This window comes from Dendrobates tinctorius, unplaced genomic scaffold (genome assembly GCF_039654945.1).
Source record: "Dendrobates tinctorius isolate UK_male_01 unplaced genomic scaffold, ASM3965494v1 ptg000029l, whole genome shotgun sequence".
Classification (NCBI taxonomy): domain Eukaryota; kingdom Metazoa; phylum Chordata; class Amphibia; order Anura; family Dendrobatidae; genus Dendrobates; species Dendrobates tinctorius.
The window spans coordinates 42696427-42709662 of NW_027361697.1; the positions used below are offsets into that span (position 1 = coordinate 42696427).

The window sequence follows — 13236 nt, forward strand, 5'->3', positions numbered from 1 at the left end:
GCGGGTGGAGGTCAGTGCTGGAGGCTCCATTATTCTCTATGTGGAGTGCGGCTCTGCGGGTGGACGCCGGTGCCAGAGTCCCCATTATTCTCTATGTGGAGTGCGGCTCTGCGGGTGGAGGTCGGTGCTGGAGGCTCCATTATTCTCTATGTGGAGTGGGGCTCTGCGGGTGGAGGTCAGTGCTGGAAGCCCCATTCTCTGTGGAGTGCGGCTCTGCGAGTGGAGGTCGGTGCTGGAGGCCCCATTATTCTCTATGTGGAGTGCGGCTCTGCGGGTGGAGGCCGGTGCCAGAGTCCCCATTATTCTCTATGTGGAGTGTGGCTCTGCGGGTGGAGGTCAGTGCTGGAAGCCCCATTATTCTCTGTGGCGTGGGGCTCTGCGGGTGGAGGTCGGTGCTGGAGGCCCCATTCTCTAAGTGGAGTGCGGCTCTGCGGGTGGAGGTCAGTGCTGGAGGCTCCATTATTCTCTATGTGGAGTGCGGCTCTGCGGGTGGAGGCCGGTGCCAGAGTCCCCATTATTCTCTATGTGGAGTGTGGCTCTGCGGGTGGAGGCCGGTGCTGGAAGCCCCATTATTCTCTATGTGGAGTGCGGCTCTGCGAGTGGAGGTCGGTGCTGGAGGCCCCATTATTCCCTATGTGGAGTGCGGCTCTGCGGGTGGAGGTCAGTGCTGGAGGCTCCATTATTCTCTATGTGGAGTGCGGCTCTGCGGGTGGACGCCGGTGCCAGAGTCCCCATTATTCTCTATGTGGAGTGCGGCTCTGCGGGTGGAGGTCGGTGCTGGAGGCTCCATTATTCTCTATGTGGAGTGGGGCTCTGCGGGTGGAGGTCAGTGCTGGAAGCCCCATTCTCTGTGGAGTGCGGCTCTGCGAGTGGAGGTCGGTGCTGGAGGCCCCATTATTCTCTATGTGGAGTGCGCCTCTGCGGGTGGAGGTCAGTGCTGGAGGCTCCATTATTCTCTATGTGGAGTGCGGCTCTGCGGGTGGAGGCCGGTGCCAGTCCCCATTATTCTCTATGTGTAGTGGGGCTCTGCGGGTGGAGGTCAGTGCTGGAAGCCCCATTATTCTCTGTGGCGTGGGGCTCTGCAGGTGGAGGTCGGTGCTGGAGGCTCCATTATTCTCTATGTGGAGTGCGGCTCTGCCGGTGGAGGCCGGTGTCGGAGGCTCCATTATTCTCTATGTGGAGTGCGGCTCTGCGGGTGGAGGTCGGTGTCGGAGGCTCCATTCTCTATGTGGAGTGCGGCTCTGCGGGTGGAGGTTGGTGCTGGAAGCCCCATTATTCTCTATGTGGATTGCGGCTCTGCGGGTGGAGGTCGGTGTCGGAGGCTCCATTCTCTATGTGGAGTGCGGCTCTGCGGGTGGAGGTCGGTGCTGGAGGCCCCATTATTCTCTGTGTGGAGTGCGGCTCTGCGGGTGGAGGTCGGTGCTGGAGGCTCCATTATTCTCTATGTGGAGTGGGGCTCTGCGGGTGGAGGTCGGTGCTGGAGGCTCCATTATTCTCTATGTGGAGTGCGGGTGGAGGTCGGTGCCGGAGGCTCCATTATTCTCTATGTGGAGGTCGGTGCTGGAGGCTCCATTATTCTCTATGTGGAGTGCGGCTCTGCGGGTGGAGGTCGGTGCTGGAGGCTCCATTATTCTCTATGTGGAGTGCGGCTCTGCAGGTGGAGGTCAGTGCTGGAAGCCCCATTATTCTCAATGTGGAGTGCGGCTCTTCGGGTGGAGGTCGGTGCCGGAGGCTCCATTATTCTCTATGTGGAGTGCGGGTGGAGGCCGGTGCTGGAAGCCCCATTATTCTCTGTGGAGTGGGGCTCTGCGGGTGGAGGTCGGTGCCGGGGGCTCCATTATTCTCTATGTGGAGTGGGGCTCTGCGGGTGGAGGTCGGTGCCGGAGGCTCCATTATTCTCTATGTGGAGGTCGGTGCTGGAGACTCCATTATTCTCTATGTGGAGTGCGGCTCTGCGGGTGGAGGTCGGTGCTGGAGGCTCCATTATTCTCTATGTGGAGTCCGGCTCTGTGGGTGGAGGTCAGTTCTGGAAGCCCCATTATTCTCTATGTGGAGTGCGGCTCTGCGGGTGGAGGTCGGTGCTGGAGGCCCCATTATTCTCTATGTGGAGTGCAGCTCTGCGGGTGGAGGTCGGTGCTGGAAGCCCCATTATTCTCTATGTGGAGTGGGGCTCTGCGGGTGGAGGTCGGTGCTGGAAGCCCCATTATTCTCTGTGGATTGCGGCTCTGCAGGTGGAGGCCGGTGTTGGAAGCCCCATTATTCTCTGTGGAGTGCGGCTCTGCGAGTGGAGGTCGGTGCCGGAGGCCCCATTATTCTCTATGTGGAGTGGGGCTCTGCGGGTGGAGGTAGGTGCTGGAGGCTCCATTCTCTATGTGGAGTGGGGCTCTGCGGGTGGAGGTCGGTGCTGGAGGCCCCATTATTCTCTTTGTGAAGTGTGGCTCTGCGGGTGGAGGTCGGTGCTAGAGGCCCCATTATTCTCTATGTGGAGTGCGACTCTGCAGGTGGAGGTCGGTGCTGGAGGCCCCATTATTCTCTGTGAAGTGTGGCTCTGCGGGTGGAGGTCGGTGCTGGAGGCTCCATTATTCTCTATGTGGAGTGTGGCTCTGCGGGTGGAGGTCGGTGCTAGAGGCCCCATTATTCTCTATGAAACCTGCGACTCTGCAGGTTTAGGTCGGTGCTGGAGGCCCCATTATTCTCTGTGAAGTGTGGCTCTGCGGGTGGAGGTCGGTGCTGGAGGCTCCATTATTCTCTATGTGGAGTGTGGCTCTGCGGGTGGAGGTCGGTGCTAGAGGCCCCATTATTCTCTATGTGGAGTGCGACTCTGCAGGTGGAGGTCGGTGCTGGAGGCCCCATTATTCTCTGTGAAGTGTGGCTCTGCGGGTGGAGGTCGGTGCTGGAGGCTCCATTATTCTCTGTGGAGTGGGGCTCTGCGGGTGGAGGTAGGTGCTGGAGGCTCCATTCTCTATGTGGAGTGGGGCTCTGCGGGTGGAGGTCGGTGCTGGAGGCCCCATTATTCTCTATGTGGAGTGCGGGTGGAGGTCGGTGCTGGAGGCCCCATTATTCTCTTTGTGAAGTGTGGCTCTGCGGGTGGAGGTCGGTGCTAGAGGCCCCATTATTCTCTATGTGGAGTGCGACTCTGCAGGTGGAGGTCGGTGCTGGAGGCCCCATTATTCTCTGTGAAGTGTGGCTCTGCGGGTGGAGGTCGGTGCTGGAGGCTCCATTATTCTCTATGTGGAGTGTGGCTCTGCGGGTGGAGGTCGGATCTGGAGGCTCCATTATTCTCTATGTGGAGTGCGGCTCTGCGGGTGGAGGTCAGTGCTGGAGGCTCCATTATTCTCTATGTGGAGTGCGGCTCTGCGGGTGGAGGTCAGTGCTGGAGGCTCCATTATTCTCTATGTGGAGTGCGGCTCTGCGGGTGGAGGTCAGTGCTGGAGGCTCCATTATTCTCTATGTGGAGTGCGGCTCTGCGGGTGGAGGTCAGTGCTGGAGGCTCCATTATTCTCTATGTGGAGTGCGGCTCTGCGGGTGGAGGTCAGTGCTGGAGGCTCCATTATTCTCTATGTGGAGTGTGGCTCTGCGGGTGGAGGTCAGTGCTGGAGGCTCCATTATTCTCTATGTGGAGTGCGGCTCTGCGGGTGGAGGTCGGTGCTGGAGGCTCAATTATTCTCTATGTGGAGTGTGGCTCTGCAGGTGGAGGTAGGTGCTGGAGATTCCCCATTACTGGGCACAGGGGGCAATAACCTTTTCATAGCTGAGACTATCTTGGTGTTTTTTTGTTGTCACTTTCTAAGAATCATAGCATTTTGTTCCTTTTCTTCTGGTAGATACATGTGACCCAAGTATGGATAACAGGAAGTAACGAAACACATATTACAATGTCCCTTTCCTGTCCACACACAGTATAATGTTCCCCACTACCGTCACCCCCACACACAGTATAATATTCCCACAGTACTGCCATCCCCCACACAGTATAATATTCCCACAGTATTGCCATTCCCCACACAGTATAATATTCCCACAGTACTGCCATCCCCCACACAGTATAATATTCCCCCAGTACCGCAATCCCCCCCATACAGAAGTGTAATGTTCCCCCAGTACCCAGTATCAGCCCTTGGTTTATGCAGGACTCTGCTGTCTGTGCTGGTTCTCATCGTCCTGGATGAGGTGAAGTTTATGTGTGGGGTCAGAGAGGGTTTACAGGGTGGATGTAGCAGAGCCGTGTGTGTGAGGTGTACGGAGCGGAGCCGCACGTGTACGAGGTGTACGGAGCGGAGCCGCACATGTGTGTATGGAGCGGAGTTGTGTGTGTGCAAGGTGTATGGAGCGGAACCGCATGTGTACAAGGTTTATGGAGTGGAGCCTTTTGTGTACAAGGTTTACAGAGCGTGGCCACGTGCGTACAAGGTGTACGGAGCAGAGCCGCATGTGTACGAGGTTTACGGAGTGGAGCCATGTGTGTACTGAGTTGAGCCGTGTGTGCAAGGTGTACAGAACGGAGCCATGTGTACAAGGCATAAAAAGCGGAACAGTGTGTGTATGATGTATGCAGTGCCATACGTGTACAAGGTGTATGGTGGGGAGCATTCATACCTCCCAGCGGGACAGTCCCGATTTTGAGAGAGATACTGCCTCGGCTGGGAGCTTACTTTTCGCGCGGACACAGGAGTACACGGCGGAGCCCCGAGGAGCACTTTAAAATTCGCATGTGACGTTCCACCCGAAGTGATGGGCTAGAAGCTGACAAGAAATTAGGTAGTTTTGGGAGGAGATTGTGACGGAACCATGGAGGCACTTCAGGGAATGCTTCAGATCCATCACCGTGTCCTCCTCCAACAGCGCGGACAGCAGGATCACCTTGAACTCAGGGATGCCGGCCATGTGAGCGGATCATGATATGTCCTGCATCCGGAGGCTCAGGTGGGCACTACAGTGGGAGCCGGGCTGCTATAGTATCTTTGTAGAATCTTTCTTTCTATCTCTGTTTTTTTCTCTCTAATCTTTCTTTTTTTCTTTCTCTCTGTTCTTTCTTATTTCTTTTCTTTCTTTCTCTGTTCTTTCTTTCCCTTCTTTCTCTCTCTGTTCTTTCTTTCTTTTCCTCAGTACCAGTCAGCGTGCCTACAGTACCAATAGAATAAGGGGGGTAGGAAACTAGGTGGCACTGGTCACTTTGAGCCTCTCATACTTTTTACTGGTATATAATCATATGCCCTGAGCACCCCCATAAAGTGGGCCAGCCCCAGACAACAGAGTACAAACAAATCACTATTACTATCAGTCCAAGTGGACAATTATATACGTAAAGTAATGATGTCCCTGTGCCAAGCAGTGCAGAGGATCAGAATACACTGAGGAGACTGAGTAGCGGGGTATGGTGAGAAGAATTATATGGTGCCCATTACACTGTATGAAGTAATATATGGTGTCCATTATACTGTATGCAGTAATATATGGGGCCCATTATGCTGTATGAAGTAATATATGGTGTCCATTATACTGTATGCAGTGATATATGGGGCCCATAATACTGTATGGAGCATTATGTGGGGATAGGGGATGACTTTCTGTTTGTTGTGGATCTGACCGCTGGGACCCCCATGATCCTGGGAAACGTAGCTTTGAAGAGCACCATGTAAATGGAGCTGTGGTCAATCATATGCACTGTGGCGCCAATCACGTGGCTCTTCAAATAACTCCTTAAAGAGTGATGAGGGGACAACAAAGTATAGCAAAAATTCACTGATCGGGGTGAGGAGTGTTATAGTTTGTGGGGTTTGTGTGGCAGGGCTGCTTTTTTGTCCCAGTCCGGCCCTGGCTGACACCAGTGACTAGAGGTAAACTCTATACCTCTGATCACAGCTGAGCACTCACGATGAGTTTTGACAGTGTGAGAAACGTGGCTGTCTGACCGGCGGGGATGATTTCACCGCCGATCAGAAGAGGTGTTGGCTGCGCTGCCAAGCACATGACAGCGTGACAAACACCCAGTGTTCGGGCAGCCTAATCCGACTTTACTGTTCGGGTTTGCCCATCTCTATCCTCGGCTCCTGCACCCGGCTGTGCAGGAGCCGAGGATGAAGCGTCCTTCCTGGCATGCGGCCCCATACTTCTCTGTATGTGGCCGCGTGTCATCGAAAATGGCTACGAGTGTCAGCGCTGACACGTGTGTCATAGTTTCGCCATCATTGACCTAGAAGTTGCACATTTTCCTGAATTATAAGAATGCCCAGCGTGATATAATAAATTTGTTTTATGGTCTGAAAAAAATTGTCCTGCTTTTCACTATTTTTTTTTTTTAGATAAAATGAATGAAAGAGAACTGACGTTTAGGAGACATAATAATGAAAGAGATTTAATTTTCCACATAAACTTTCCAAACTGTGCCTCATTGTAATGGCTTTTTATAGAGTTTTACAACCCCGGAACATAGCAATTAAAGTAGAACAATATATTCGTATAATTGGAATAGGGAGAATAAATTAGTTCACTTACAGTTTAAATATATTGCTTGTATATCACTAGATAGATATATCAGCTTTGGTATGTATGGAGACTTTTAGGATAAACAGTGGATATAAAAAGTTTAGCACACCCTCAGTGCGATTGGTTTTGGAAAGACTGAAACCAGGATAAATCATGGCAGATAGTTTCCATCTTAATGTGACCTTGTGGCTTTGCAATTCAAAGAAAAGCTAAATCATAATTGCAGGGTATCTTAGGATAAAAACAAAACAAGAAAACCTCTGGTTGAATAAGTATCACATTTACTTCTATAATAGGAGCAGCTGAGTTGATCAGTTTGTATTTACTGCTTCATTTCTTATAGTAAAGAAAGAAATGGGAGAGATGCAACTTTATGCCATACCTCACTTTTCAATAATTTTCCAGGAGATTGGGGATTTTTATTTGCATTTCTATGCCCACTTTTCAAGAGGCCATAGTTTATTCACTACTTGTACCTCTTGAGGCTCCCTCAGGCTGGGTAATGGCTTGGGTACTGCCAATCTGTTAGTGCAGTGCCAGCCCAAGCTGTTAAGGCATTGTGCACATTGCATCAGGGCCTTTCATTAATAGTTGGGAAATCTTTTTGATTTAAACTGTGACATAAGACTCCTCCATATGCCATTATCAAAGCAAATAGTGCCATAGTGACCCATAGGGTACTATTGTAAGTGCAGTACAGTGCAGGATGAATTTTTTATATAGGAAGGTTCAGTTAGCAGTAAAGCAATGTTTTTCCACTTCTCTCAATACTCCTAAATATTAAGCTGTCACTCCAGCCATTATATTAAGCAGTATTTTCAGTTTGAAGGAGTCCACAATCCAATACTTTGCGGAGGAGCACTGTTCCAGGTCATTTCACAGCTCTAAAGAGGTCTACCATGAACAGGCTTGGCACTTGCTACTCCGTTTTTCAGATGCCAAGGGTTGCCCTGGTCTTCACCCTATAAAGGGATCTTAACTTAACATGGACCCCTAGGCTGGGGCCACGGAGTCAGCTGCCGTCCAGTGGTGCAAAGTGGCAAGAAAAATGGCTCGGTAGAATCAGAATAATCAGGTGATCAATAGAGGGACACAATCACAAGGCAGGAGTGTAGTCAAAAAACAAGCTGTGGTCAACATAAGGATAGTCTACAGGGAGTCAAAGCAGGATACTGAGAAGTTTTTCATGAAAAAGTAAAATTATAACTGCCAGTGGACAGCAGGCTTTCATGAGCTTAAATAGCCTGCATCCCACTCATACTAAATAGAAGGAAGCAAACAAAAAAATTAACTCTCGATCTCCCAGTACGTATAGAGCTACAAGTACCAGATGGACACGGAAGTAGAGTTGTCACCTCGCTTCACACGCAGCAAGATGCTGATGCTGAGCCCGCAACTTTTCCTGCACATGGCAGTTAATTTGATCAGGTGTCATGTGCCCATAACAGCTGCGAGTGGAATCGCCATCCACCCGCAGCTGTTAACATATTGAATTCTTTTGTCAATCTCGCACAGCGGCATGTAACATGATCGTGCTGGAAGAGCATCACAAACTTCACCCATCGGCACCCGTGTCACATGATCGCAGTGCGCCTATGGGTTGGCATGACAACCGCAGGTCTACAAAAGACCCCTGTGCTTTTCATTGCTGATCTCCTATGAACGCCAGCCTGCAGCCAGTGTTCATAGCAGATGATGATTTTTGCTACACACAGCAGGGCTATGTGTAGGACAAGGGTTCAGAAGATCGCAGCTTCAAGTTCCTGAGAAAACTATTAAAGTTTTAAAAAAAAAAAACAATAACTAAATCCTCCTATTTGGTATTGCTGTGTTCAGAATTGCCCGATCTATCAAAATATAAAAATAATTAATCCAATTGGTAACCTGTGTACTGAGGAAAAAATGGAAATGACAGAATTACGTTTTTTTTTGTTGCAGCAACATTGCAATAAAATGCAATAACTGGTGATCATTACATCATATCTAGCTCAAAATGGTATTAAAAAAAAGCCAGCTCGGCGTGCAAAAAATATGACCTCACCCAGCCCCAGATCATGAAAAGTGGAGACACTTGGGACTCAGTAAATAGCAACATTTTTTTTTTACCAACTTTTGAATTTTTTTTATACTATATGGGAAAATCAATGGTATCGTTCAAAAGTACAACTCGTCTCGCAAGAAAAGTGCACAAAATCGACGAAACCCCTACACATCCATTGTACGTTACGTTTTGGGGAAGTTTTTGTGCTGAATTTGGTAACACAAATACTATTTGTTCCCCACGTAATAGGTTTATATGTTTGCTCCATACAGGAACTTGTAGAATATTATAAGCACCAATCCCTCCGAGAAGGTTTCAGAAGTTTGGACACCACTCTTCTATTCCCATACAATTCTCCCGAAAATCAGGCTGGACATGCAAGTAACCGGTCATTGGGAATGTGTAAGTACTTGTTTGTCCAGCAGTGTGACTTGGCTTGGGATCAGTTTCTCTCTAGGGTTGTGGTCCTATGGCTGTGGTCACACACCAACAGTTGTAATGTTGTGTGACTACTTGTTAATTGTTAAACCAAGGCTAGAGTCAACAGGAATAAGCCGCTATTTCTCCTTCACTTGTTTCCATCAGGCAAAGGCTGCATGAATATGAAGTATGTGACCCCCCCTGTTCAATGTCATCAGTAAGGGTCAATTCACACTGGTCTTGTTTGTATAGCATATATACGTAGGGAGGACAAAACATAAGCCAAGCTGCAGCTCTTGAGTGGGCTATGCTCTCCTTTGGCTTCCATGTTAATGTATATATATATATGCTTGATAAAGACGGGTCACCGTTGAAACGTTGCCACCTGAGGATCAGTAAAGTATCCACTGTTTTCACATTTAATTTGAGTGCTGCCTATTTTTTTTTCCTTTTGTTAATTTGGCTGTTTGGACACTGCTGAATAGGTTTTGCACCTACTATATTATTTTGGTAGTGCTGCCCTTTTTTCTTGATAGATATATAGATATATATAGATATATATATATATATATATATATATGTATGTATGTGCGGGATGCTTTTGTAGGATGCCTCTGTATGGTCCAGCAACACTACACTATTGCATACAGCTGGAAAATACATATATTGTTGTACGGTATTCTGATGGAGGTCTAAGGGACAATTTTTGTTACCACCTTTGTGTAAATAGGGTCATGTGGTACATTCGACTATACAGCAAACTTTGTAAATACAGTGTAAATTCAACCTAGTTATCTATACAAAGGTGTCCCAATAGAAAATCTGTGTCAGAGGCCTCTACAAACCATTTTTCATTTGGATTAGTGTCTTCTTATGATTGTCCCCTTTTGACTCCAGGGACCTATGAGGGTCTGATATCTGTGCTCCTTATAGCTGAGCCACTCCAACTACAGCATTTTTTCCATTCGGATATCAGACACACATGATAAGTTGTTACATCTAGATCTCAGGCAGATGATTTTATTACAGCTTTCTCTCTCAACATAAGCCATGTATTTAGCTCCAAGAACAGGATAAGATCCCATCTTGTCATATCAGAAAAGCTGTTCCCACATTAAGCCTTCCTAAAAGTGTTTCTAATCTTCAATGACAAGATCCAATCCCGATCCTTTCACTAAATATAACTTTTCTTGCACAGTGTTTTTAAGGGGATGTCCATTTAAAGGAAGTTATCACCTATCAATGGGATAGTTGGAAACTGATTGGTGGGTGTCTGACCACTAGGATTTCCTTCAGCAAAATGGGGATACTTTTATTCCCGTTCCAAAATGATGCGGCAGATCGGATGCCCGAATAACGCTGCGTTCATTATTTTTGGGGAAGCTGGAATAAGCCACAGGGCTCGGCAGCATCCTAAGGAATGAATGGAGCGCAGGTTGAGTAAGTGCAATGCCTCTCCATTCTAATGGAGATACAAGTCCCAGCAGGTCTTAGCAGTCGGACACCCACTGATCAATAAATTATCAGCTATCCAGTTGCCAGGTGATTATTTGTTTTTACCGGACAAGCCATTTGAATCTGATCTGGTAGTGATATACTGGTGTGTCGCCTCTCCCGATTACAGAGCACACATGCTGTACTCAGTGTAGGAATTACCTTGCAGTTTATGTACAATACGCAGCATGCTCTACTTTTTTCCATTCATGATTCCATGCTGACCAATTGTCTTTGGTGTGCTTCAAAAATACATTTGAGTCCCCACGGTTGCATGTCTCATGGATGTTCGACAGCCACAACACATGCAGGGATGGGCTGTTTGTTAGGCAATCCCAGTATGTGTTATGGCTGTCCAACCGCCACAAGGCATGCAACCGCGATGACTCAAATAAATTTTTCGAGCGCGCCAGAGACTCGGTTAGCACACGACCATGCTCAGATAACACCTTATCCGACCACGTTTGCTCATCACTACATATTATTAAAAGAATGCTAATCTTTTTTTTTTTGTGTGTGGGGATCTGGAGGACAAAAAAATGCTTCTAGTGCAAAGCCTATGTCACTGCATGTTGGATGTTATAGCTGGGCACTGTCGGATAGAGCATGCTTACAGTTCAGTTGGTAGTGGATCAGCAAAACCTTAAGATCCAATGAAAATGTTAATTTTCTAAGATGCCCTTATACATTATACTTCAGTACCGAGCACCATGATTAGCAGCTGTGCGCTGTTTGAATATCGCTCCTTCCCTAGGAATAACATGTACCACACGAATAGCGTAGAGCACCAACTGAATGTTCAGCCTTAAGTCCGTAAATGTCGCACGCCGAACGTTCCTACGTTGGCGACATCTTGCCACATCTGTTTTACTTATGGAAACTAAAGACCAGAGACGTAGAATTCCGATATACCTGATCCTTCATTTCCCTGACATCTGCCATCGGGAAAAAGTCAGGAATAGTGATGAGCAAGTATACTCGTTACTCGAGTTATCCGAGTATGCTCAGGTGTTCTCCGGGTATCTTGGGCGTGCTCGTAGATTATGTTTGAGTCCCTGCAGCTGCATGATTTGTGGCTGCTAGACAGCCTGAATACATGTGGGGATTCCCTAACAAACAGGCAATCCCCACATGTATTAAGGCTGTCTAGAAGCCGCAAATCATGCAACTGCGGGGACTCAAACAATCTACGAGCACGCCCAGGATACTCAGAGGACATCCGAGCATACTCGGAAAACTCGAGTAGCGAGCACACTCGCTCATCACTAGTCAGGACACATCTATCCATATTAAAGAGTTAGCCAGTCAATGAGATCGGTTGGGATGACCTCTGTCTATGTATGACTACCGTAAGCAGGTATTCCCAGCTCACACATTTATGCCATGTCCACTGGATGTACCATAAATGTCTAATAGATGCACATTCACTATCATTTGTGGGACAGGTCCCCATAGTGGGACATACAGTGGCCTTTAGTTTCTTGGAAACACGAATGACTAACAGATGAGTAGACCCGAGGACATCTCAGGGCTTTATTTTCACAGTCAGTTTTTTCACATTTTAAAGTGAACTTCCATCTTAATTTTTTTTTTCCATTTCAATTTTGAATTGAACTCCATTTGTGTGGTTCTTGGCTCCAAATTTCCCTGATATTGTTATATTATTGAGGTTATCATTATGGTTGAAAGTAGCCAGAATTTTATTATCTAACACTTTGGCTGCATTATCACATATTGGGTTTTGGATGCAGTTTTTGAAGCTAAAAGTAAGAAATGGATTTTAGAGAAGGAGAAGTCTCAGGTGCCTATTCATCAAAGTTTTTACTACAGAAAAATGTAGAAAAAAGCTTTGAAAATCCGCAAAATTTTTGCTCAACGCTGAGTTTCGCAAAACTCCTGAGTTTCGTCTGTGACTGAAGTAGCATTTCTGGCGTGGCGCACGGAGGTGCACATCACTAAGATGCACCGTGTTCATTAAGTTGAGTGTGCCTCTTAATGAATTCGGCTCCTTGTACTCCAGTGGCTTAGGGCAAGCAATGAATCTGCCCCTTTGTCTCTTCTTTACAGGTGTCTTCCATTTATGATCCATTCATGTTTTTGACTTCAAAGGGTACATACACATGATATCTGTTAGACAAGTGGACACCTGGAGAGTTTTTCAGGAGGAAAATGCTTCAGTAAATGTTGGCGTCTTTTTGAGTTGAAGCATCTATTTTCGTGTCTTTTCGGCGATTTTATTTTTAGCTAAGCTTGTTGACAATAACTTGTATTGAATAAACTAGCGAGTGGCTTCCAGCAAGAAGCCACCTGAAGAATGGTCTGGTCACTTCTTTTAACTACTTAGCATCTTTGGAAACCTGAAGTGTTTAAAATAATCTCCAAAACTGAATGTATGCCCGGAAAGTCATTTTTGCAGTGCATATGTTCATTCTTTTTAGCATTTTTTTAGTGCTTTTTCAGGTGGGTAACAGAGTGTACCCCCCTGAAAAAGTTGTGTGCACATACCCAAAAACTGCATCAAAAAGTGAACTTGGACTTGGAAACCTAACCTAAAACTACACAAAGGATTTGGAACTCTGAATCAGAAAAATGAATCACTGACCACTATATAGATATAATTAAGAAATAATCCACACAGTTTTTCGGCCTGGAAAGTGTTAGCGGCATACAGGCTTAGTACATTAATGCATTCTCACAGTCATAGATAATAACCCCAGGATTGTAGGTCTATTATCAATGGTGCTTCCGCCCACACTGCAGCACCCATGGCTTATGAAGACACCCTGACGCGCGTC

At 47.3% G+C, this 13236-nt stretch overlaps 1 protein-coding gene across 3 annotated transcripts in view; it reads left to right on the forward strand.

The window, feature by feature from the left end:
• VAV3 (vav guanine nucleotide exchange factor 3) overlaps nucleotides 1-13236 on the forward strand; it is a 275259-nt gene that overhangs the window by 245207 nt on the left and 16816 nt on the right. For all 3 annotated transcript variants that reach the window (XM_073571669.1, XM_073571670.1, XM_073571671.1), the window contains one exon: nucleotides 8800-8929. In XM_073571669.1, the coding sequence (XP_073427770.1) occupies nucleotides 8800-8929 (130 nt within the window). The remainder of the gene's footprint in view (nucleotides 1-8799; nucleotides 8930-13236) is intronic.